The following is a 27,297-nucleotide window of genomic DNA, read 5'->3' on the forward strand; positions in this document are numbered from 1 at the left end:
AATCAGCAGAGACCAAAATGGCTACAAACGGTGTTGTGGAAAATTTAATTAACTGCATGGGGGAAAAAATACTGAGTTGTCCTCAGCAAGAGGTAGGGTTTTCAACAATAGAAATCATACATACAAAACCTCTGGACCTCAAAAAACACCACAAAAAAAAAAGCTGGGGGCAAATTATTTGCAAAAAAGAAGAGAAGAACTAAAGATTACTATTCTTAGTACATAAAAAACTCTTATAAATTAGTAAAAAAAAAAAAAAAGGTCAAAAAATAGTCAAACATGAAAAGACATGAGAGCCAGGAAAAATGCATTAACTGCACTGATATCAAAGAAATGCACATTAAAACAAGGATATATCAGTTTTCACCTATTAAAATGGTAAAAATAAGAAATATAATACCCACAGTGCTTGAAAGTATTTTCATAAATTGCAAATTGGCAACACTTATCAATATTCTTTAAAACAGTTATATCCCTTAATACAGTAATTCTCCTGTCAGATGTCAGTCTCCTAAAGAAATAACCAGGGATGTTAACAAAGATTTACAAGAATCTTCACCAACAGTACTTACAAGAAAAAATTAGAAATGACAAGGTCCAACCATAGGGGATTAGTAAAATAAGTCATGCCTCATCTATACAATGGAATGTTCTGAATTCATTAAATCTTTTTAAGGCTATTTAATGACATGGAAAAAAAACCATAATATTAAGTGAAACATAATAGTAAGTAAAACTGAACTGAATGCTTCTCCCAGTGACAGCATCATAATGTTAAGTTACAGAATGTACAATTCAAACAACTGCCTCCCCTGCTCCCAGAACGCCCTTCTCTACTCCAAGCCATCCTCCATCCTCGCCTCTGAAGCCCTTCTCTTTCTAACTTACTCCCTACCCCTGCCCTTCTTTTGTTGCTGGGCCTCCCCAATGTAAACATTTCTCTGCAGATCGGTCCCAGAGATAGAACACACTTTTATAATCACTTAAATCTTCTTAAAGGACATCTTTTCCCCCAATACCCAGCATCCTTCTCTGCTGCTTCTACCAACTCAGGACATCCAGCTCTGTTCCTCCAACCCTCACCTCCATCCCAGAAAGCTTCTCCTCTTTCCTGCCTATGACGGGCACTCAATGAATGAATGAATGAGTAAATGATCTAACAGTATAAATCAATTCTAATAAAGGAAATCAAATTAGTGATTTTTAGTCCAGATGATAAAATTACAGAATGCTTTTATTTTCTTTTCCACATTATTCTATTCCGCCCATATTTTCGACAACAAATGCATACCACATATACTTTTTTTTTTTTTTTTTTTGCGGTACGCGGGCCTCCCACTGTCGTGGCCTCTCCCGTTGCAGAGCACAGGCTCCGGACGCGCAGGCTCAGCGGCCATGGCTCACGGGCCCAGCCGCTCCGCGGCATGTGGGCTCTTCCCGGACCGGGGCACGAACCCGTGTCCCCTGCATCGGCAGGTGGACTCTCAACCACTGCGCCACCAGGGAAGCCCCCACATATACTTTTATAATAAAGAGAAAATAAACAGAACTGTACTTTCCTCTCTATCTTAACTGACCCCTGGGTCTAGATTAGAGATACTCAAGTTTGACCAGTGGTGATAAAAGAAGATCAGTGATGCGATTTCCATGTATTTTGGAAAACATTTAGGACCTATGGTAGGTCTGGCCTCAACAATTGGCCTCTGGCCACTAAACAGCAGTTCTCTTTTCTGGAATTAAAGATTAGTGCATTAACAAAATTAAAGCATGTCTCAAAATCAGACACCATCTCGCCTGCCATCTAAGCAAACTGCAGATGAATGCATAATACAAAACTATGCAGAGGGCTTACAACACTATTTCACAAAGTTGGCTGTGTTCTTCCTCTTTTCACAGCTGGCCGGCCTGGTGCACAGCATGTTTAGCTACAAACAGCTCTGCTGACTCTCCCTGCAACATTTTCATGGCTCGCCAGTAGATCTGTCCGCAGTGCTCAGGTCTACCAAGGGGGTGGTTCAATTCTTCTTTGATGTAATCCATCCAAAGATCTTTAAAGGGAATCCCAAAAATTACTGTAAACATACAATTAGGTAACTGACAAGGCTTTATTACATAAACTTAATTATTTAGTATCAATTCAATGCAAGATTTCTAAGAAACTTAATAATTTCTTGCTGTTATTTTCCTAGAACCCTATGGAAAACAATACCTCTCTCAGCTTCTTTACACTATGGTATTTCAAACCTTTTTTTTTTTTTTTAAAGTAGAAATCTTCACTTGGATCATGACAGTCTAGTGCTCTCACCTTCTGACACAGCCCACATTCTACTATAGAATGTGTATCTCTCAAGAAAACTGCTTTCACTTTAAAAAGAAAGAATCATGACAGTCTATATATTTCATAAACTCAAAAATACTAAATATTGTAGAGGGAGGATTTTGCTGAGTCTCTTTCAAGGTGAAACAGACCTCAATGAGTTCATTAGGACCTTGTCAGTTTGCTTAATAAAACTTGCTTGGGTTAGTAAAAATGCCATATTCATTCATTTCACCAGAAGGTCTGCTGAAACCTTGAAAAAGCTAATGTATTGTTTTAAATCTGAGTTTAACAACTCTACATGTCAGTTTTTGAGTTCACAAGTAAACAGACTTTACATGACTTAACCTATACCAAGAAGTATGTTTTACAAGTCCTATAAATTAGATACAATGTGGCAACAGCCCATGACAATCTTTGTCAATTAGTATCCCACTACCCTTCTGCTGTAATTCCCACCCCATTTTGTTCTGACCTACATTATTAACCTTTTCCTTACAAATATCACATTTTTCAAGGAAACCAAACCAAACGAACCTCCTTCTAGTCCAGAGTTCTTAACAGAAGACCCATGGATACCTGGGCTTGTGAACTTGAAATTATAAGCAAAATTATGTCTGCCAGCATTTATGCACTGAGTGAGGGAGGAGGCAGGGGAAGGATGCCAAGTTTTATCCTCAAAGAGGCCCATGACCCCAAAGCAGTTAAGAACCACTATTCTAACCATCATAGGTTACAGACCACACATGCTAACAGACCCATGTGTCTATAACTGAAGTTTACTTACCAGAATCTACGGATCCAAATTCTCTCAAAGCTCTCTCATAATATTCTCTTAAGTTCGCCATCTTGCAGGATTCCTAACAAAAATAATCAGACAATCTTGCCTCAAAAGCCTAATTTATATCGTCACAAATTCATTTCACACGTATTGTTAAGCAGCTATCAACTATTAGGCATTTGAAGGGGAGGAGAGATAGGTTTAAATGAACACAGCCTGACTCTGAACTTATCCAGAGAAAAGTCAAAGACACTACATGGCAGAGTGAAGTAAACGCCAAACAGTGATAAAAGCACTTTGTTTTGGTGGCAAGGAAAAAGCCTAATTAATTCTCACCTGGGGGAACATGGGCACCTCCACGGGAAAATATACGTGAAAGCCCTGAGGGAGGAGCAGGATTTAAATAAATAAATGGGGAAGGTTCTATTCCCTATGGTAAGGGATTTCTTCCTTTGAATATCTGGGCTCTGGCACATGTTAGCCACACCCACCTTAAAACTTTTTATATCAAGGCAAAATATATATAAATACTACTTATATGAACTTCAGGAAGTTTTCTGAACCCATCAGACAGACCTTAAAGTTTCCTCACCCATAAAATGAGGACAATAATATCCCTTAGGACAACTACAAGGATTCAATTAAAATGCTGATGAATTATGCACCAAGCAGAGTAGACAGTGTTAACTTTACAATCAATACCTGTTAATTCTTCACCTCTACTTCCATTTAAACGTATTCTCTTTGTTTCATTTTCAAAGCAGATTAATTAACATCTTCAGTTTAAAAATCTTTTTGTGTAGTCAAATAACTATTTCCTCATTCCAATTTCTCTTCACCAAGACTGTACTATTTTATAAAAAGCCAGTTTAACCTCACATCTTACACATGCATGAAAAACAGAATCACACTTTGTGAAGGGCTCATAGTGTGCATGGAACTGTGCAAAGTCCTTTCCATCCAGTCTCCCATTTGGCCTTGTAACCCTCACACCCCTGGAACAGGTATTCCGACCTCCTTTACAGATAAGGATGTCGAAGCTTAGAATTAAGTGACCTGCCCAAGGCACATAACCATTGTGTTATTAATCCAAAGCCTGGCTATGAATTATTATGCTAGACTAAGTCCTATACTGTAAGACAAGAACAGATCACTGACCCACACAATGGTCAAACCTATGAAAATAAGAGTTCAACCTCATTGTTAATTTTTCAAAATTCAAATAAAAATAATAAACACCAATCCCTGGACTTCCCTGGTGGTCCAGTGGTTAAAACTCCACGCTCCCACTGCAGGGGGCATGGCTTCAATCCCTGGTCGAGGAAGTTCTGCATGCCGCGCAGTGTGGCAAATAAAAAAAGTAAAAAAGTAAACACCAATCAAAATACCAAAATAAAAGAGAGAAGGCGAAACTGAACACTTGGAGAAGGTATGGAGGAAACAGGTATACTGATATATATACATGGTGATTATCACTATAAATAAGTATAACTTTTATAGAACTATCTGGCAATATGTAAAGAACCATTTAAAAAGCCAGTATAGGGACTTCCCTGGTGGTCTAGTGTTTAAGAATCTGCCTGCCAGTGCAAGGGACACAGGTTGGAGCCCTGGTCCCGGAAGATCGCACATGCCGCGGAGCAACTAAGCCCGTGCGCCACAACTACTGAGCCTGCGCTCTAGAGCCCATGAGCCACAACTACTGAGCTCGCGTGCCACAATTACAGAAGCCCATGTGCCTAGAGGCCATGCTCCGCAACAAGAGAAGCCACCGCAATGAAAAGCCCATGCACCGCAACGAAGAGTAGCCCCCGCTTGCTGCAACTAGAGAAAGCCCACACACAGCAATGAAGACCCAACGAAGCCAAAATAAATAATAAATAAATAAACATTTTTTAAAAAAACAAAAAAGCCAGTATCTCCAGTCCTCAAAAGAGAAGAAAAAAAAAAAAACTATATAAGCAAAATGCTTGCAGCGCTGTTTTCAATATCAAAAATCTAGAAACAACCTAAACGTAATGGAATGGTTAAGAAAACTACAGGTTTAAGAATAATACAACCACCATTAAAAATGATGCCAGGTAAAAACACAAGAATGTGTTTACAAAATGATGTTAAGGAAAAAAAAGTGAGAACCTCCACATGTCACGTAAGTCAGAAATAAAACATCATAAAACTGTGCATATGTATGTAAATAAGGATTAAAGAAAACAACAAAAATAAAAATAAATATGATCGGTTGTGTTATTGCGAGGGGATTACAGATATATTTGGAATTTCATGTATAATTTTTTTTAACTGACACTTTCCTGTATTTTTTCTCATTCACAAGTTCAGTTAAAGAACACCAGAAACAGTTACGAGTGCCTACTCTCTACCTCACAACCCAAAACAAGAGACAGACAGGGCACTGGAGGCAGAAAAGCAGCACCTCACACAGCCTGGCAGGGAGGACTTCCTGTAAGAGGTGACATCTGAGTTGTCTAGTTTCCAGACATGTACCTTTTCTTCTTTGCTTGATTACCATTCCTAAAGCCACATCTATGAAAAAGGGGTTGGAGGAAGGGACCAGAAATTATACTGTATTATAAGGAGTGCTTTTTAAATAACAAAGTGCTGCCATAGATTAGTTAGCACTAATCCATATTCCCAGACAAAAAATGCATAGACAGGACACTTACTTGCTCCTTTTCAAATTGGATCATCTTCCTGAAAAAATCAACTGAAAATGGACGGCTTTCCTGTAAACTAAAAAGGAACAGGGGGAACCGTTATCTTCCACAGTGAAGAAAGCCTCTTACATCGCATAAATATAAACACCTGCGCCAGTGCCTCCGCCACACGTAGCTGGATAAAGTCCTGGCTGCAGTTCAGCATGGCGACTGGACCTGGCTACCAGTCACTCACCATTTTCAATCTCCAGTGCCTTTACTCTTCACCACCACCAAACACCTACCCAGTTCTCTTCCTGTTCTCTTCTTTCTCACTCTCAGGGTTTTAAGTTCCCTCTCCTTCATCTCAAGGTCTTTTTGAAGGAGACCAAGAACTCCATTTCTAAGAACATATTCTAAGAAAATTATTTCCAATACGGACAAATAATATTTGTGCACAAAGGTTCATCAAAGCAGTTACTGTGGCCAAATAAATCATGGCACGTCCACAGGGTGGTATATCATATAGCTGTTTTTAATAAATGTTATTTATGAAGAATTGTAACTGGTAGGAAAAAGGCCAGTCTAATGTTCATCAATAAAAGTGGTACACCACGTGCAATTATAGCATAATCTCAGACATGTGAAAAACAAATTTTAAAATGATACATTAGGACGGTTTTTCTCTTGATGATAGGATTACAATGAATTATTAGTTACCTCTCTCTCTCTTTTTTTAAAAAACTTCCACAAGGGCTTCCCTGGTGGCGCAGTGGTTAAGAGTCCGCCTGCCAACGCAGGGGACACAGGTTCGTGCCCCGGTCCGGGAAGATCCCACATGCCGCGGAGCAAATGGGCCCATGAGCCATGGCCACTGAGCCTGCGCATCCGGAGCCTGTGCTCCGCAACGGGAGAGGCCACAACAGTGAGAGGCCCGCATACAGCAAAAAAAAAAAAAAAAAAAAAAAAATTTCCACAATGGGTATGAACTTAACAGCTCTTGGATTTATTCCTCCATCTATTTGTGATTCATATAATCTGGGTACGAGGGGCTGAGAAGGGGGTTGAGAGACTCATAATAGCTATGCGTGTCTGTGAGTACCTTTTAAACACAGCTCTGGCCTTTTTGTAGCCACCACTTCGATAAGCCCAATCCAGGTACTTATCCTTCAGAGTGACTGAGTCGCCACCCGTGATAGCTAAGACAGCTTTCTAAAATTTAAAAGAAAAGAGAAACAAGCTACATGAGGAAATGTCTACATATCAAAACAAATTTTCCCAAAACCATCCCAGGCCATGCAATGAATAGTGCTTTAAAGGGAGCACCTGCTTTAGAGATAACCCTTTGAAAGCTAGCCAACTGGCAGGGCTATCTGCTCATTCCCCACACACAAGACTTACAACAGGGGGCCTGTACCTTAAAGATTGCTTCAGTGTCTTCTTGGCTTTTGGCACCTTCACTCCACTCTGCCCAAGAAATCCACAATGGCAGACAAATCTGCTCACAATTTAAAAAAAAAAAAAAAAAAAAAAAGGTTAGAAAATGACATCTTAGCACTATGCTCTGAAAACTCATCACTATGAAGACGGGTTCCTCCTGAGATAATCAATATGTGCAATACAGAGTCATTCCCAGTCTGCCCCACTGTACAGAACTCTCAGTGCTTGGCAGGAATGGTACACCGGAACACAGACAGCCTTCGGACCCAGTTGCCCAAAGCAATACTCTCCTGTTAATGCTACTTCCCCCTGTTGGGGAATACTGCCTAAAGTTATTAGCATCAATTACCAGTAAGTTAAGCACTTAACAACCCAAAACTAGTCACACCCAAGCTAGCCAGGTCACGTCTGTGCTGTGTAAGACCACAACACAAGTGCTAACTAATCTAGGCTGAACTATCTAGCCTTTGTTCATGTCCCAGCAGCACATACAAATGAGCGGTAAAATAACTATGATTTTTTCCCCCTATTTTAACTCCTGGAATATCTTTCTCCTACTAGTATAAAAGATTCACTACAAAGCTTTAAGGTTTAGTCTTTTAAACTTTAAAGTTTAGAAATAATATTCTATTAGTATTTCTCACTTATAAGATATATAAACAGGAATAGAAAAGTTTACATAATTTAGTCGACTTTCAAATAATGAATTAGAAATAGGCTGGTAAATGGAAGTAATTCTTCCACCCATGATCCCTGAACCATCATCACAAATGCACTCTGGGGCCAGCTTTCCTTAGACAAGTCTACTCCAGATGAGCTTTGGCTGCAGTCTTAAAAGGTTTCCCAAACAGAATGAAATACAAAAGACACAACTCACAGACCTGGGGTTTCAGGTGCACAAAGGCTTCTTCAAAAAGCATGGCTACGTCAGGGCTCTTTGAGGCAATCAGGACCTGCAGCTTCACCTGCCACATCATCACGGAGCCTCTGAACAATTCCATCCCGGCTCCTGCCACCTCCAGAGCTTCTGTAAGGAAGTCATGGTGCAGCAACAACTCGCTCTGGATAAGACAAAGGGTCATTGGAAAAGTATCTACTGAGAGCTACATTATCTATGGAAATGGGGACAAATAAAGACCTCATGCGAGGCAATAGATTCAACAGCCTTTCTTCTAAACCTTTCACCATGGTGGCCAAACAGGCACAAAGTAAAAAATTTGGAATTTCTCCTCCATTCCCTGCTCCTATCCCCAAGGGCTATCAAAAAAACATTAAGTGAAAAAAAAAAAAAACGTAAGTGAAAAGCAGATGGCCTAAATAATTTAGGTTGAAAGTTATATGTTTTTAATAAAATAGTTCACTATAATAAAACCCACATCCACCACCAGTATTTGTGGGATGGTAAAGAAACAAGTTTATTCATTCAAACAGAGTTGGGCACACTATAAACTGGTACCCATTTTTCTGAAAAGAGTCATGAGACTGTTCATGCCACAAACTTGGGAATTTTACTTTAGCAAATATGACCCAACAAATAAATGAACAGGAGGAAATATCTGTTTAAAAATGCTTCTGTCCACACTACTGTAACAGGGAAAGAAAAACCTAAAACCAATCCAATTCTACAAAATTGTAAAAAAGCAAGTAAATGGCAGTATATAATGCATTCATTCAGCAAGCATGTTAATTCACGCTATACAGTCTAGACTCAATAATGAGGTCAGGTGCATTCCCTACTGCCCACAGCGCCTCCAATCTAGTAGCAGAGAGTCTGATACGTACCATCACAGAAAAAGAATCATATGCTACAGGAGTACAAAGCAGAAGCACCCAACAGAATCTTTGGCAGTGCTGAGAAAGGACTCCCAGAAAGGAAGCCCCATCTATGCTGAGACTTAAGGAAGAACAGGCATTAGGTGAAAGCAGAGATCCCCAGGAAAAAGAGAAGACTCTCCCACCAGCATGTGCAAGAAGCTGAAGATGATAGAAAGCTTGGATCCAAAAGGAAATCCAAGTTCAGAATGCCAAAAGAAACTAATAATGGAAAGAGAGCAGGACTGCCAAGGCAGTCTAAGCCACGCCCAGCTGAATTCACAGGGTGGGACGGACTGTCCTGCCAGCAGCATTCAGTAGCTCCAACAGAGCAGCTGAACTCATCAGGCCTGGGATTTTTCACAGATAGATTCCATAATGGAAGAAGGGTACCCAGTCGTGGTACAATACAATACGCTACTAATATATATCAATAGTTTATGTCGATCTACGTATAAAGTATAGAAAAAATGTTAATGTAAAAACAGTACAACACAGTACAAAACAGCAAGACATTAATTGCAATTACATAAAAATTGTGTAAAATATATAAATCAAAAGAGGTTAACAGTTATACAAATAAAAGGCATTCAATAAATATAAAGATTTTTGTCCTTTTTTTTCCACTAAGAAAGTATTTAAATACATTAACACGTTCACCATCTCATGGAATGCTATCAACAACTTTGTGAGGTGGCAAAAACAAGGATCACTATCATTATTCTAAAATCAAGTAAAGCAACTCAGAAGGGTTAAGTGGTTTGCCCATTACCTACCTATTAAGTCACAAAACCCAGTCTAGACCTGTGTATTCCCACACTACATTATTCTGGTCTCTATATATAATAATCCTTACCCACTTCAGAGTATAAGGATGGGTTAATATGCCTCTTACTAGAATGTCAGCTTCTAAAACACTGAACACATCTAATTTGTCTTTATTGTACCAGCGGTTAATCTGAGCCAAGCGTAGGTTCAGGAAAACATGAATGGATGGACAAACAAAATACACCCAGTTGTGACTCTGTTCTGCGTGTTTTCCACTATATATTACAATATTCCTCCCTCTACTGGTACAGATTTCGTTTCTGGCACACACTAAATACTGACAGCCAAATAATAAACACTCTCTACATCTACCATGCCAATCTTCCAAATGTGCTTAGTCATAAAACTATATATATTAAAACACATGACACCAGCCTGAACCAACCAGAATTAAGTACATGTAATTGACACTGAATGTGTCCAGGTCCTTACCCACTGCTTGTACTGGAATTCTGATAGAAGTTTGAGATCATGTGCCTTCCTGAATGCAACCATGGTTCTTTCCAGCCTCTGAAATCAGAAAAAAATCTCTCAGTTCATCACAAAGCTCCCAGCAGGGGTCTTTGGCCTCTGACAGGAACGAAAGCAGTTTTACACCTTTCTGAGAATTGAAAGAAGGGACAGAGGTGGTTTCACTTATGATTAAATGATCTGGGCAGTGGCATCAAGCACAGCCCAGGAAGAGAGGACCTCCTTACCTGGTGGCCAGAACTAGGGCAAAGCAGACTCAGACCTTCAGAATGACAGGTCATTCACAGGACAAAGAGTGGTTATGCAACAAGTTCTTGGAAGCTGTCTCAGACCCCAAAAACCTGTGCCTATGTTCTTTCAGAAGACACTTTCTAGTCAGCCACTGTAACCACATAACAAAGTCAATACCTTCTCTCTGAGGTGCCGACTGCTTGTCTTCTTAGCAAACCTTTCCATGCAAAAGTTGATGTAACACTTGCACATGGCCTCTGGAAAAATCAGAGGGATTATGTTGATCAGACCAGCAATTCTTTTAGTTTAACAGTCATCGTACATCTTTTCTTTGAAGGGAAAACTCCTCTGAGGAAGAGTTTAAACTGGTTTAGTCTGGTGAAAAATATAAGTTATTCTGATTACAGCCTATCAAACATCTCAAATACTGAGGGCAAACAACTGAGTAGTGACATAAATACAAAAATTAAAAGTCTTATCCATGTCATGCACCCTTTACCTTTATTTTCCAATATTACAAAATTATCAAGTATATCTATAATGGAAGATAATTAAGTAATGATAATGAAACATCCTTCTGAATGATCACATCCTAAGTATCATTTACTTCCCCAAATAAATGAACAAATGCCACAGCTATCGAGGAAGGTCATAAAAGAGAAAGAACAAGTTGGAAAAGCCAGGCACACTGTAAACTACCACAGAGAGGTTCCAGAAATGGATTCTGGTCATGGGAATGGAGCTTCAGATTCATATTCAAGAACACCGTTACTCCTCAGCACACAGGGCCTGGTGAAGCTCACCTGTAGGCAGAGTCTTCACTGCCTCTTCATACACAGCACAGCACCTCTCCTCCCGGCGGCCCACCTCTGCCACTTTGGTTTGTTTTGTTGTGGGCGGCTCTTCTCCTGGCTGTGACTCGATCTCTAATTCTCGGCGGGCCACATAATCCCAAGTGAGGGGGTCGTCTGTATGCAGAGCCTGAAGGCTGAAAAATACTGACATCAACCTAGGACATAAGATTAACTCAGAACATCAAACAGAGAGACAGTCCCAATGCTCTGAAAATGTACCCAGGACACCCCTTTAACAATTCCAGCACCAAAAGGGTCATTTCCCAACAGGCTCCCCAGATGTCTTCACCCTCACTATGTAAATGTTGTCAATGGATCAGAGCTGTCACACACTTGTTAGTTTCAGATTGTTTCAGACATCATTCACAAATGTTACCTGTAGGTTAGCTCTCAAAGTCAAACCAGCAGGTATGTGTGACAAGATACCTGGTTCTCGAGCCCAAGAAAACCTTATCATATCTAGACTCTTGATTTTCTCTAATAGAAGGAGCCTAATCATGTACCAAAACCCTAAAGGTATCCACAGAGCAAACTGATCCAAGTTCTCTCTTATCTCCTACGAAAGTAAGAGTCCTATTAAGGGTGAAGTACCCACAAGGTAGGCTGCAAATAATTCTTCAACCATATAACCAGACATTAAAAGAATAATGTCTGGGGCTTCCCTGGTGGCGCAGTGGTTAAGAATCCGCCTGCCAATGTAGGGGACACGTGTTCAAGCCCTGGTCCGGGAAGATCCCACATGCTGCGGAGCAACTAAGCCCACGCACCACAACTACTGAGCCGGTGCTCTAGAGCCCACAAGCCCCAACTACTGAGCCCACGTGCCACAATTACTGAAGCCCGCACGCCTAGAGCCCGTGCTCTGCAACAAGAAGCCACTGCAATGAGAAGCCCGTGCACCGCAACAAAGAGTAGCCCCTGCTCGCCACAACTAGAGAAAGCCCGCACGCAGCAACGAAGACTCAATGCAGTCAAAAATAAATAAATTTTAAAAAAGAATAATGTCTGATTACCTGCAGCACTCAACTATAAACATTCATGAGTACAACTCTCATCTTAAGGACAAAAGACATGCCAGGAAAGCAGGAATATAGATTTTTATATAAGCTATAGGACATATTTTTTATTGAACAAAGGCAAACTATTTCCCAAGGGAAGCCAGTAAGTGAGTCAAACAACTTCTCCAAAAATACACTTTTTATGTATACATAAAATACTATACAATAGTCCTAAAACAGCTTTCTTCCAAGGATTTTGTATGGTATCTTCTTTCCCCCTTTCTAAATATCCAACTTCAAACCCTTACCACAAGATCAAAACAGACATATTCACTTTTCCACTATTTTACTTACTCATCATAAATTTCTCTTTGCAGATCTTTGGCAAAGTCGAATAGCTGTGCAATTGAAAGCAGTGACACATGAAATTCTGCACCTAAAATTTAAAAAGCGGGGGAGGGGAGTAAGACTCTAAAGGAGCACTTTCTTAAAGTACTGGAGTTAGTTTTGGTTTTTTTATAAAGTGGGAAGTAAAACAAAAAAATCACACATGGTCCCACTATACAAGCAAAGTCATTATTAATATTTGAGTATTCATTAAGGACTTTATTCTAAGCATCTTTAGGACACAAAAGAATGTACTAAATCATTTATTCTTTTCAACTCCCCACATGATTTAAGTACTCAAAAACTTATTGAAATGTTCAGTTATAATCTAAGGGGAAATAGGCCTTTTCTGAAAGAATCGGGGCACTATTCCCTACAATCAGAGTTTTATACACATTCTAACAGAAATTTTCAAAATAGGCTAAAGGTTCCTCATTATAAATTGAATGTTTCACTTTCCCACCATAAATAAATTTTCAAAGGATACCTACTTTTAATTATGTTTACAGAATTTTTGTAGATGATCCTTGCCAACTCGCCCATAAGGATTTCTTCAGCATACTCGAGATTCCCCTAAAGAGTACGATATTAAACAACTGAACGGGTAATGCCAGTAAGTAGAAATAGCGCTAGAATGAAAATTAACAATCCTAGACTACCTATGCCACATGACCTCTGGCAAATTACGTCTCTCTCTGGGCCAGTTCCCTCACTTGTAAAATGTACAGCTTGAATAAGATCACTGATCTTCCACTGTATTCTCAGGCTCCCAGAGTTGTAGCAAGATTACACGGCTTAAGGCCTCACTCTCTACCTAGACCAGAATAGGTCAAGTTTTACATGCCACGTTCACCCTTCTGTGTAAGATTTTATTTGGATAAAAAAGTTCAAAGCTGGTAACCACAATAACAGGTGATAGTGAAGTTCCTTTTTCAGCTCTAATATTCTCAAACTTGTTTCTTTAAACTTACTCTGTCACGTAAAAAATTACATAAAAAGGAAAAGAAAGAAGGCTAGGAATCACACGTTTCACAACCATTCTTGAGCTCCTTCGACTCATTAACATATCATTTAATGAGATCATAAAGAACAGTATGTAGCCATTCCATCAGTAATAATTTCAAGGACCACTCCAATTAGTCCAAATGTCTATTTTTAAAGCACAAAATTCCATTTTTATTACTAAGCCCATTTTAATTAAATCAATGCAAGACATTTAAAAGTTTCAAAATATTAAGTTGGAAAGAAAAGTACATTCTAAAGATTTTCTTTTTTATTCCCACTTTGTCTCCAAGACCTGAAACCAAGAGCCACCAGGCAGTCAGTCGTGTGGTGCTGGAACTGCTGTGGCACTGGAATGGAACCCGCCAGCCACGGGCAGACCGGCAAGTCACGAACAGTGCTCCTAAAGATTTTCTGTTACTCCTAAGCAGGTTCAAAACACTGTATCTCGTTAACAGGTGACAATACATTAGGATCTTACCACATCCATCTTGGCTTTTTCAAACTCTTGCTTTTCCTTCCTCAGTTTCTCAGCATGCATCAGCTCCATCCTAAAATACTAACACAGAAGGGAAATAATGAACTGAAAACCTTTGGAGATAATTTTCTAATTAGAAATATATAACATGCCTCTTTTTACTCATAAATAGCAGATCTGGGGAAGTGTGGAGGGAGTGTTATAATCTATCTTGTTATGAAACTAGCTGACATTGACGAGGCTTTTTTTTTTTTTTGGTCACGCCACGTGTCTTGCAGGATCTTAGTTCCCCAACCAGGGATCGAACCCGGGTCCCCGTTGTCACCACCAGGGAATTCCCTCTCCCGAATGTTTCTATACAAACATATGGTTAACACATAATACAAAGTTGGATTTGTCCAGAATTTTTAATACTTTGAATTCTATGTTACAAGACATATTAAAATGACAAGTTTAAAAACAATGTTTGGGCTTCCCTGATGGTGCGGTGATTGAGAGTCCACCTGCCGATGCAGGGGACACGGGTTCGTGCCCCGGTCCAGGAAGATCCCACATGCCGCGGAGCGGCTGGGCCCGTGAGCCATGGCTGCTGAGCCTGCGCGTCCAGAGCCTGTGCTCCGCAACGGGAGAGGCCACAACAGTGAGAGGCCCGTGTAGCGCAAAAACAAAAGCAAACAAAAAACAATGTTTATATTCATTAACCCAAAAATTCTGCTTCCAGAAATCGATCATAAGGAAATAATCCTAAATACCTAGAAGTTTCATACACAAGGGTATAAGAGCAAATAACGCAGACAATCTAAGTGTCTAAAAGTAGGGAAAGTAAAATATATTATAAAAGAAGCAGACTGGTGATGCGGCCATAAAACAGTTACAATAGTTTAGTAATGGTGCACCACATTTCTAGTGATATTTTACTTTGTTTTTAAAGCTGGCTATAAAATTTTGCATATAACACAATTAACATTATGTAAAAAATGTGCACAGGAAAAAAGCCTATGAAGAAAGGTTAATAGTATTTGTCCTCAATCAGTCACACTTTTTCCTTTTCTGTGCTTTTCTGGCTTTTTTCCCAAGATTTTCTACAAAGTACATATTACTTTTAGAGTGGAAAATTTTTTTTAAATCTTTATTTTTTTTAACAAATGCAACTATCAAAACAGATAATGTATATCTCAAAATGTGACTTGGAGATACCTGGAGGTTCCCAAAACCCTTTCAGGGGGTCTACAAGGTTAAAACTATATAAAGTAAGGCCATTCTTCTCTTTAAACTTTGTTTCAGAAGAGTTTTTTTCATTTAAAAATAAGTAACCTATATTGACATGTAACGGGTTTATTATTTTTAAGTGAATATTTTTAGATTTCTTGGTTTTAATTTTCAATTCAATTAAATTTCAATTAAATATTTAATTTTCAAATAAAATTTAACAGATAACCCATATAACAAAAGATCCTTGGGGATTTCGGGAATTTAAGATTGTAAAGGGGTCCTAAGACCAAAAAGTTTGAATATCACTAATATAAATTAATATATACTAACATGGGACTATATTCGTGATGTATTAGGTAAAAATATAGAACACAAAAATGTGTAGTAGAATCCCACTTTTCAGAATAAAGCCTGTTTTAAATACCTGTAATATGCATAAAAGTATGGGAGGTAAAATTATGAGTACTTTTTCTGTTACTTTTTTCATAAAACTGCTTTCTCTGAACCATTTATAATAAATAAATTCTATTTACTTTTGATAAGAATAAGCAAAAATTCTATTTCCATTTTAGAAAATACAAGTCTAGGCAATTGTGAAAGCCTCCAAAAAACATAAACAATAACACCATACAATAAGCACTCTAATAGCAGGGATGACTGATTCTTATAACAGTTTCTCAATAAAAATAATAAAGGCCACAAAGAACTGTCTAACAGAATATGAAGAGAAAGGACGCAAGACTCTAATATAAAACATTAAATTACTACAAAACCAAAATACAGTTGAGACAGCTACAACACCTATTAGCTTTAAGACCCATCACACATAGGGGTCTTAATGAGGGTCTCCCTCATCACATAGGGCTTAATTTTCCTTTGAAGGTTCAACAGTAGTTTCTCCCTTATTCTGACAAATACCTCAGAAAAGGGTGCAGTTTCAATAATATGTCATTTCTAGCATTTGTCGGGTTTTTTAAAAATTAAATCTGGCTATCATTCATTGTTCTAGTGCACCCCTCAAGGGGGAATAAGTCCACCAGGAGGGGAAGGAAATATCTATCTCAAGAAAACTAGATGAAGAGAATGAGAACAAAGTGGGGAAAACAGCAAGGGAAGCCAAAAGAAGCAGGAAGGGGATGGGAGGGGAGAGCAGGAGAAGGGGAGGGGAATAAATGAATGAATGAATGAATACATACATACAAAGATATAAAGATGGCTGAACCCTGACCCTCAAGTAAAGAAAGGTAGGGTCCAGTTCCCTATCCCTCCCCACGGTAATGGACAGGTAGGAGTTCCAATCTCTCACTGAAAACCTGGAAGATGAGCAAAGTCAACACCTACTACTGGCCAAGAAATACCCTTCTGACCCCCTTTCCCCAGCAGCTCCCCTACTTATTCCTAGTCTCCATAAATCGAAGCCTTTTTAACTTAATAAAGTATATACGTCTCCAGAGGACCAAACTAAGACATGACTCTCACCTTATGTTCACACACACTCACCTCTTGATAAAGTTTTGGGCACTCTGGATGAAAGCGCAGAGCCCGAAGAAATAGTTGTCTTGCACTTTCTGAAGACAAGCGATCTTCCATTTCCCATTTGGCCGCCATAATCCACAAGGCTGTAAGTGAAAAACATCAGACTTCATTTCAATAAAGTAATCAAGTCAGGTATGAAAAGACCAATGCACCAATTTTGATACCCAAAGATCTTTTCTTTAAAATCTAATCAAAAGAGGAAGAGGATGAAGATAGGGAATTTCTAATGGTTATCTGTAAAGTATTGTTGCTTTATCTAAAATTTAGAGTGTTCTAAACCAAATCTGTAAATGTTAACATCTGTGGGTACTTATGTGCCCGTTACTCTATTCCATCAGATCTAAGGTCAACATCATCATTAACTCACATACAAATTTTTAATGTCTTAAAATGGTGGAAAAAATTGTGCATCTTGGAGTCAGTGAAATAAATTATTTTGCTCTTTTCTCTGTATTTAAAGTAGTTCATAGTTTTTTTCAAATGACTCAATTTTTAAAGTAAATTTTTTATCGTACCTACAGGGAATAAAGTCTTCAAACAAACAAAAAACCTTTGTCCTTCTACATAAGAAATTAACCTTGAGGTAACATTCTAGCTATCTCCCTAGAAACTTCATAAAGATCAGCAATTACCAGACACAGAGAATGGACCTGAGGACACGGGGAGGGAGAAGGGTAAGCTGGGACAAAGTGAGAGAGTGGCATGGACACATATACACTACTAAATGTAAAATAAATAGCTAGTGAGAAGCAGCCGCATAGCACAGGGAGATCAGCTCGGTGCTTTGTGTCCACCTAGAGGGGTGGGATAGGGAGGGTGGGAGGGAGACGCAAGAGGGAGGGGATATGGGGATGTAGGTATATGTATAGCTGATTCACTTTGTTATACAGCAGAAACTAACACACCATTATAAAGCAATTATACTCCAATAAAGATATTTAAAAAAAAAAAGATCAGCTATTACCAGGCAAGATTGCTTTTGGTAAAAATGACCCACGGTTTGTAACTGTGTCTGGACGAGGAGGGCTATGAATGGTAGACAGCCACTGCTCTGGGCTTTCTTGAGCATGTGACTCCTGAAACTGAGCACAGTTCACAGATATAATACCTGGAAGCTGCACCCATCCAGGGGTCCTTTACGCCAGTGTGGATCCTCTGCCCACTCCCGTGCTCTCATGCCCTCCCACCAAAGACAAGCCTCTGAACGGCTGACAGTACTAACGCTGTCTTGTTGTATCCTTCGGAATCAACCGGTGCCAAATGTAGCCGATTTTGAGTCTCGTGCGCTGTAAACCTAATACTCCAGAACAGACACTGAAGCACCTTCACTATAAAATATCGTACTGCTTACACAGTGTTCACAAGAGAAGTCCTTCTCTTACAAAACTTGAGTACCTACTCTGTGCTAATCGCTCTTGTAAAATCTGTATTAATATTTTCCCCTTTACGTTTCTGAAATCCTCAGACTTGACTGCCTCCAAACAGAATTCCCCTCAAAGGACTGAAGAGTTTCTTTCACCATCAGCTAAAAAGAAACTCAGTCCTTCTTGCTCACAGATACAATACCTGGCACAGTAACTAGTTCACAGTAGCAGGGATGAACTAAGAGGAATAAAAACTGCTGAGGCCAAGTTCATATGCTCAAGTTCTCAAAATAATTCTCTTAGGTTTATCAAGCAAAATAAATTCCAAAATGGCTTGAGTCTACAAATAAGGTAGAAAAAGAACTGACAAGGATTTCACCATACCTGGCTTGTTCGAATGAATGGCCAACATGGCAGAGAATACCTTGCTAAGTTGAACTTTGGTAGCCTGTAAAAGAAGAAAAATTCTACTTCCTGCACAGCAAAGTCATTGCTATTAAACTCTAAGTGATCTGCACTGTACCCTCACCAACTATGAGCTCCAATGAGGCGGCGACATCTGCTATTGCTAAGGACATATAAACAAATACAGATTCACTCAGGGTTCTCTTCTACCTAAACCACTTAACATAAACATTTTAAATATCTAAAAAATGTTTTCAACTTTACTGAACATATATGCATAAAGACCCTTTTCTTTTCAGCTGATATGGAAGCCATTTATATAGTCATTCAAATATGCAACAGGCTTCTTGGGTTCTTTTCCCATTTGTTAACCTTACACACTTTTGGAGAAAACATGGAGTTCAGTAGTCAAGGATGAGGTTTAAAATGCAGAATGACCAAAAGCAGGAAAGAGGGACCAAGACAGGGTTGCCCAATACTCACCCACTTCTTACAAAAGACTACATAAGACAGCCAAAGTTGAACATCATCCTGCAAGAAAAGCAATGGAGTAAGTTGCCTGAGTTTGAATTTTATATACAATACACCTTTGCATTAATTTTGTTTGCAACAGAGGCAGATTTCAGAAAATGTGCCACATCCCTCAGCCTATTAGGCTGCTCCTTACCCACCTTAGATCTCTTAACCATGACAACTTGTTCCATCCCCCCACTCCCACCTACTATGATCTAAGACAAAATTTGTCATCTATCCAATTTGTTCAATGCACTTCTGAAGTGGTCTCAATCAGAGGCAGCAAACTAAAATTTGTCATTCCCAAGAATCCAAAGTACTTCCCATATAATATATCCCAGTCCCAGAACCAAACTTGAAAAAAACCAAGTTACTGAGGTGCTGCGCCTACTCTAACCTTATCTTCCACCTCCAAGTTCCCCAGCTCGGGGTACTTTATTTAGAGACATATCCAAATCCCAGACAATTTTCTGGTCCTTAAATATGAATCAAATCCACTGTTTTCAGCATCATCCTCACAGACTAACTCTAAGGTAATGCGATCAATTTTCTTAATGGTTTCATAAGTGGTTTCAAGTCATGATATTATCATTAGAATAAGTATTGAGATACCCAAGGTAAGAATCCACAACCATACATTTGAATATCCATATTCATAATACATATAATACACATCTTCACATCCCTTACAGCTAAGGGCACTCTGAACACATACTTTCCACTTGGCTGACGCACGTCGGAAGACACCTTGTACCCGGTGTACGATAGAATTTTCAATCTCATCCTTCTTAAATGAATACCCAATACGCTAAAAAGGGACATTAAAAAAAAAAAAAGCCTCAGTTTAATCCCATTTATCCAAAGCAGCATTCCCAGTTGATCTTTAAACAGTACTGGTAGAGAAAGCAAATAATTACAAGTATCATTATGAGCACACCACCACACAATTATCAATGCCAACTACTTCCCAAACCCAAGTTCTAGCTTTGCAGTCACACTATTTAATTCTATATTTTTTTCCAACTTCCAGAAAATCATCTACTTACAACTCGTCTTCGCTGGATCAGTTCCAAAAGATTGATTTCATACTATGAAAGAAAAACATACAAAAAAAGAGAAAACAAGAAAAAGTATAACCTTTTATATAGAGGAGATGCATTTAGTCAAAATCATAAAGTAAATAAAAATCAAGAACACAAAACAGAAAATAATTTGCTATCAAGAAACCTAATTTACAGTAAATGTCTAGCATTCACTAAAAATTCACCTTACATCTGCAAAACTCAAAAATACATGCATGCATCTAAACATCTTAGATACAAAGAAAGCATGTTACTAAAACTCTAAGACTTCTAAGATTTACAATATCAATCTAACTTCCTCGTTTACAACGGTGTGTTCAGACTTTTAGGAAACTAACCATTCAAAAATTTTAGCTGACGCACAAGCAAATAAAGCAGATAAACAGGGTTGTACTAGCTGAAACAGGGCACCTAATTGGCTCTCCCTACCCTTGCCTCCAAAGGACCACTGAGAACCTCTAAGACTCTCCAAAAACCACTACTATATAATTCCTCTCTAAGCTTGAAAACTACTAGAGACAGAAGGCACAGAACCTTACAAGATCGCATGCTTCATTTTAAAACTGTCTTATGAAATATTTGAAGCATACAGAACACCCATGCAGCTACCACACAGCTATGTCAAAGCCTCCATTTTACTATATTTGATTCAAAACGTTTTTAGAAATAAAACATTTCAAATAAAGGCAAAGCCCCCCATGTCTGATTCCACTCTTCTCCCTCTCCAGAGGAAATGATGATCTTGACTCAGGTGTTTATCGTTCACAAGCATGACTTCAAACTTCATTATAATGTTGTCTTGAATGCTTTTAAACTTTATACAACTGGTATCATACTGAATGAACCCATCACTCCATATTTTTACTGAACATTTTGACTTTAGATATATCCCTGCTGTCATGTAGAATTCAAGTCCATTCACTTTAACTGCTGTATAGCATTTCATTATATGAACGTGCAATTTACCTATCCTTCCTCCTGTGATGTGTATTTGTTTCCAATTTTTCTATTACAAAAAGCTGCAATTAATATTCTTGTACACATCTTCTTGTGGATATATCCAGGAACTTTACCACTAACATGTAAGCTCCTCAAGAACATGATTTCTGTCTGCTTAATTTATTGTTGTACCCCATCAGTGTCATGTACATAACAGGTACTCAATATATACTGTATGACTGAATGAATGAAATTGCTGGGTCACAGTACATGCATCTTCAACTTCATGGGATATTGCCAAATTGCTCTTGAAAGTGGTGGGACAAATTACATGCTGATACTGTCAGTCTTTAAAACGTTTACTAATATGATGGGTATAAAGTAGTACTGCACCCTGGTTTTAATCAATACCTGATTACTAACGAGGCTAACATCTTTTCAAAAGTTTACCAATGACTGATGTTTCCCCTTTGTGAACTGCATGTACCTATTTCTCCAGTTGTTTTCATTTTCTTTCCACTTGTTTGTCATTTCTTCTTGATTTGTAGTTTTTTACATATTCTAGATTCTGACTATATATGTTGCAAATACTTTCTCTCATTCTGTGCCTTATCTTTTTACATTATTTATGATGTCTTTTTTGCACAGAAATTTTTACCTTCAACATAGTCAAATCAATCTTCTCTTTCATGGTTTGTGCTTTCACAGTCTTCTTCATTTTAAGAAACTTTTCCCTACCAGAATGTAAACTGGTACAGCCACTATGGAAAACAGTATAGAGTTTCCTTAAAAAACTAAAAACATAGAGTTGCCATATGATCCAGCAATCCCACTCCTGGGCATACATCCAGAGAAAACTATAATTCGAAAAGATACATGCACCCCAGTGTTCCTAGCAGCACTATTTACTATTTAGCAAGACATGGAAGCAACCTAAATGTCCATCAACAGATGAATGGATAAAGAAGATATGCTATATATACGTAATGGAATACTACTCAGCCATAAAAAAGAATAAAATAATGCCATTTGCCGCAACATGGATGGACCTAGAGATTATCACAGTAAGGGAAGTAAGTCAGAAAGAGAAAGACAAATACCATATGATATCACTTATATATGGAATCTAAAATATGACACAAATGAACTTACTAATGAATCAGAAACAGACCCACAGACATAGAAAACAAACTCAGGTTACCAAAAGGGAAACAGGATGGGGGAGGGATAAATTAGGAGTTTGGGATTAGCAGATACAAACTACTATATATAAAATAGATAAACAACAAGATCCTACTGTATAGCACAGGGAACTACATTCAGTATCCTGAAATAACCCATAATAGAAAAGAATATGAAAAATATGTACACATATGGATAGCTGAATCACTTTGCTGTCCACCAGAAACTAACACAACATTGTAATTCAACTATACTTCAATTTAGAAAAAAAAAACTTTCCCTACCTGAAGTCATTCATGTTTTTTTGTAGAAGATTTAGTTTTCCCACCACATTTAGCTATTCAATTCCATAGGAATTTATTTTTGCATGAGGAAGGGATCTAATTTTATGTTTTCAATGTGGATAATCAGAATCTCAATATAAAATGCCACTTATGTCTCATAGCAAGTATATATGGTTGTGTGCAGGCAGAGGGGGTATACATGTAAGAGAGGTGTGTATGTGAGTTTTTGTATCAACTTATTTCAATTTGTGCTCTAAAACTAAACAAATCAACCTAATCCACACATAGCTCTTCAAATATATGAAGAGTGAAATTATTTGCCACTTCTTAAGTCTCCCTAAGGTTAAACATCTCCATTTCCTTCAATGATTCCTCCCAGAACAAGGTTTACGTCCTGGCTGCCTTCTAACCAAAGTCTTCTTAAAATGTCAAAGTCCTTCTTAACATGTCATCCTGAGCTGACAATGCTCCAGACATAGTCTCACAAATGCAAAATATTTTTTCAAACCAACGTCTTCTGAGTGCCTACTGTTTGCAACCTCCTCTGCTCAGCTAACTTACCCAACACTCTACTTCTGTTCATGTAATCACTTAGATTATATGTTTTGACATGACATACTTCTTCATCTATTTGGATATAGCAATCTACTGAGCTTTAGGACCTCCTTCAAATACAAGATTCTTAGCCAGGTCTCATATATTGTTCATTCAGTAGGTTTTTTTAAAAGCTAAACTTAGAACCTTTTATAATGTTTATTAGTGTTAAAGTATAAGATTTATTTGTTTTGGTTTTTAATTTTATTTATTTATTGGCTGCGTTGGGTCTTCGTTGCTGCACGCGGGCTTTCTCTAGTTGTGGAGAGCGGAGGCTACTCTTTGTTGCGGTGTGTGGGCTTCTAATTGCAGTGGCTTCTCTTCTTGCGGAGCACAGGCTCTAGGCACGCGGGCTTTGGTAGTTGTGGCACACGGGCTCTAGAGAGCAGGCTCAGTAGTTGTGGAGCACGGGCTTAGTTGCTCCGCGGCATGTGGGATCTCCCCGGAGCAGGGCTCGAACCCGTGTCCCCTGCATTGGCAAGCAGACTCTTAACCACTGTGCCACCAGGGAAGTCCCAAAGTAGAAGGTTTATAACATCTTATTATTGGATTCTTTCTGAATCCTGACTTTATCATCCAACACATTATTCTCTCCCTGAAAACTGATCTAGCGTGTGTGTGTGTGTATATATTTTTGGGGGGGGGGGGTGCTGCGTTGGGTCTTCGTTGCTTGTGCATGGGCTTTCTCTAGTTGCGGCATGCAAGCTCTAGAGTGCAGGCTCAGTAGTTGTGGCGCACGGGCTTAGCTGCCCCACGGCATGTGGGATCTTCCCAGACCAGGGATCGAACCTGTGTCCCCTGCACTGGTAGGCGGATTCTTAACCACTGGACCACCAGGGAAGTCCCAAGCATGTATATTTTATCTTCAATCAAATTTTCCATTCATTTACAGGACTGAACAATCTTGCAGTATACCTCACCTCTCTCTAAATCAACAGAGCTCAGGCACATAAGCATTAACTTCCTAACCATGTGCTATCATCAAACTCACTTTCCTTTATTTTTCCCCACAAGACATAATTGATCAAACCTCTTGCTGAAATCCTGATACACTGGGTCTTTGGCAGACTCTGATCTACTAACCCTATAGAAGAAAAAAATGTTCAGTTTGCCAAGGACCAAAGCCTTAGTGGAGCAACACTATTACCAAATTACCTCTATTCCTGTTCAAAAATTACCTGTCTAATCATCAGTTCCAGAATTTTGTAGAAAACTGACATCAAGCTCACTATTCTATAACTGATTTTAAATTTGTGAGGGGATTAAAACTAAAATTATTCACTTACTTGAACATAATTGATAAAGTCTTCCTTAAAAAGAGTTCTTCGCTGTATTCTGTATTCTAGATCTGAAGCCTTTTTAATGATAGCCCTAAGGAGAAAGCCATTGAAAATGTAACACTTGAAACAAGAAGTTAAATAAATAACTTTGGAATTTTTAAAGTTTATTTTTAATATATTTGAAACATCTATTTGCCAAAATATATAATTCCCAAATAATTATCCTTCATAAGCAAGTACATATTCTTTTCTTTTAATATAAATTTATTTATTTTTATTTTTGGCTGCATTGGGTCTTCGCTGCTGCCTGTGAGCTTTCTCTAGTTGTGGTGAGTGGGGTCTACTCTTCCCTGCTGTGCAGAGGCTTCTCATTGCGGTGGCTTCTCTTGTTGTGGAGCACGGGCTCTAGGCACACGGGCTTCAGTAGTTGTGGCTCACAGACTCTAGAGCGCAGGCTCAGTAGTTGTGGAGCACAGGCTTAGTTGCTCCGTGGCATGTGGGAACTTCCGGGACCAGGGCTCGAACCCATATCCCCTGCATTGGCAGGCAGATTCTTAACCACTGCACCACCAGGGAAGTCCCCATTTTCTCTTACATAATTACCTCTGTGTTCTTTTTTATTATTATTATAAAGTATAGTTGATTTACAATATACTAGTTTCAGGACTTCTGTGGTCTTAAGGGCATGAAGATGTACCTTAAAACTTTCATGAAAATCACATCAATCGATTGCCAGGACCACTGACATTCCCACCAGCAAAGTAAATAATGTTAAGTAGTACTTTACATTATTTATATGTGGTATTAGTAGAGATTTCTTTTCCTCCAAATTCAAGTCACTTGGGTTTTAATAATAATCAAATTTCTTTCCTAAATTCCTCTTATTTCTGAATTTTCAACAGGTAGATTTAAAAAAAAAAAAACCTAGATTGTCTCTACCTATACCACTACTGCAAAGGGCTTATGGGAGAAATCTCACTGTATTTAGCTAAGGAATGAACTAAATACAGAGTCCACTCTTATTAAAGAGTCCACAATATGTTGCGTTTCATAAACAAATGTTTACTTTAAGGTTCCCATAGCCACAGTACTACATTCGCAGTCATTGTAAAATGAAGAAATAGTCACAGTAAACTATTAAAAACTATTATACAAATTAATGAGTAACAACTATATACTAGTTGTTGGCTAAGCCCTGGGGTAAAATATAAAATCGAGTTAAATGATCCCCATCTTCAAGTTTTGTTAGAATTATCTACTCCTCCTGGGCTCCCACGGCTCTCTGTTCACATCTCTAGGGCAGTACTCTACTACAATCAACTTACAGTACGCTGCACTGTGATCAAAATGTTTCACTTGTCTGTCTCCCCCACCATACTGTGTCAGGGCATCTAGCTCTTGACGGGCGGGTATCCTGGTTTTATCCCCTTTATAGCCTCAAAACCTCCTCCATGAAGAGCTGTCTGTATGTTTGAGGGGTAAATGGACGGATCACCTTGCAATGAGTGAGAAATTAATTCTGGGCATCATCAGAATCTGGAAATGGGCTTCTACCACATTAGAAAATATAAACACAACCCAAGTGTCCCCTATCCCTGCCCCCCGCCACACACACGCCCCAGCCTCCCCTCTCTACCCGCCCCAGCCCTTCCTCTTCCTCCGCTCTCTCACTTAATCTCCGCACGACTGAACAGTCCAATGCGCTCCAGCTGTTGCAATTCGGGGAGTCGATCCTCTATGCGTTCCTGAATTATCTCCGCCATGAGGTCGAACTCTACAACCCAGCAGAGACCTTCTCACAGCCAACATGCACAGGAAGCGCCCCCTCTCTATTCCAGGGACCCGGCCTTGTCGCTCGCACGTGCTGACGTAACGTGCGCCCCAGGTCCCGCCTTTCCGCTTCCGCCGCCTGGCCCTTGGACAGGGACCCCTGGCTCTTGCAGCCGCTGTCTCCCCCTGGCGACTGACTGTGGGTTTGCAACGAGCACCGCCCCCCTTCTCTGGAGGACTCAAGAGGACGGGAGTCGAGGGGTGGGGCCAGGATGGGGGTGGGGCTCCGTGCGCGGGATCTGGGATCGCGAAAATCACCTCGGGTCTAGAGGGGTTACCTGAAAGGGGCGTGAAATGCATTTTCTGCAAGATATTGTCTCCTTTTATTCTGATTTCCAACACCAAGAACCAAAATACAACCAAACCGGGACTTCCCTGGTGGCACAGTGATTAAGAAGCTGCGCTCCCAATGCAGGGGACCTAGGTTCCATCCCTGGTCAGGGAACTAGATCCCACGTGCGTGCGGCAACTAAGAGTTTGCATGCCACAACTAAGGAGCCCGCAAGCCACAACAAAGACCCAGCGCAATTAAATAAATAAATAAATACTTTTTTTAAAATACAAACAAACCGAGGGGAAAGCATAGAGGATATCGTAAAATTACAGTAAACATTTCAATGAGGCGTAATGAAAATTGTAGGGGGTGCTAAAATGGATCAGGCTGTCCCAAACACTATGTCTTTGGTTTCAACTAGATTTAGTAAACCAGTGTGATACTCGTTTTCCATGTGCCAATTAGACGGCTGGTTAATTTTTAAATGGGGAGACATTTTTATTACTTAAAACATTATACTGGCTTTGTAGACTCAGTCTTTCAAAATATGGC

At 39.2% G+C, this 27,297-nt stretch overlaps 1 protein-coding gene across 1 annotated transcript; it reads right to left on the reverse strand.

Annotated features, from left to right (window-relative positions):
- UTP6 (UTP6 small subunit processome component) lies at positions 1-26,489 on the reverse strand. The gene is made up of 19 exons (XM_082679800.1): positions 26,313-26,489; positions 24,648-24,732; positions 20,327-20,368; positions 19,996-20,088; positions 19,251-19,298; positions 18,747-18,810; positions 16,963-17,081; positions 14,254-14,331; positions 13,262-13,343; positions 12,738-12,819; positions 11,335-11,519; positions 10,709-10,788; positions 10,262-10,339; positions 8,071-8,250; positions 7,167-7,247; positions 6,852-6,961; positions 5,780-5,846; positions 3,105-3,177; positions 1-2,048 (listed from the first exon to the last, which is right to left on the reverse strand). Exons 1-19 carry the CDS (start codon positions 26,402-26,404, stop codon positions 1,891-1,893), a joined length of 1,797 nt encoding a protein of 598 aa, XP_082535926.1. The 5' UTR covers positions 26,405-26,489; the 3' UTR covers positions 1-1,890.
- Between the last annotated feature and the right edge of the window lie 808 nt (positions 26,490-27,297).

The sequence above is a fragment of the Grampus griseus genome (genome assembly GCF_964374135.1).
Source record: "Grampus griseus genome assembly, chromosome: 20".
In the NCBI taxonomy this organism is placed as follows: Eukaryota; Metazoa; Chordata; class Mammalia; order Artiodactyla; family Delphinidae; genus Grampus; species Grampus griseus.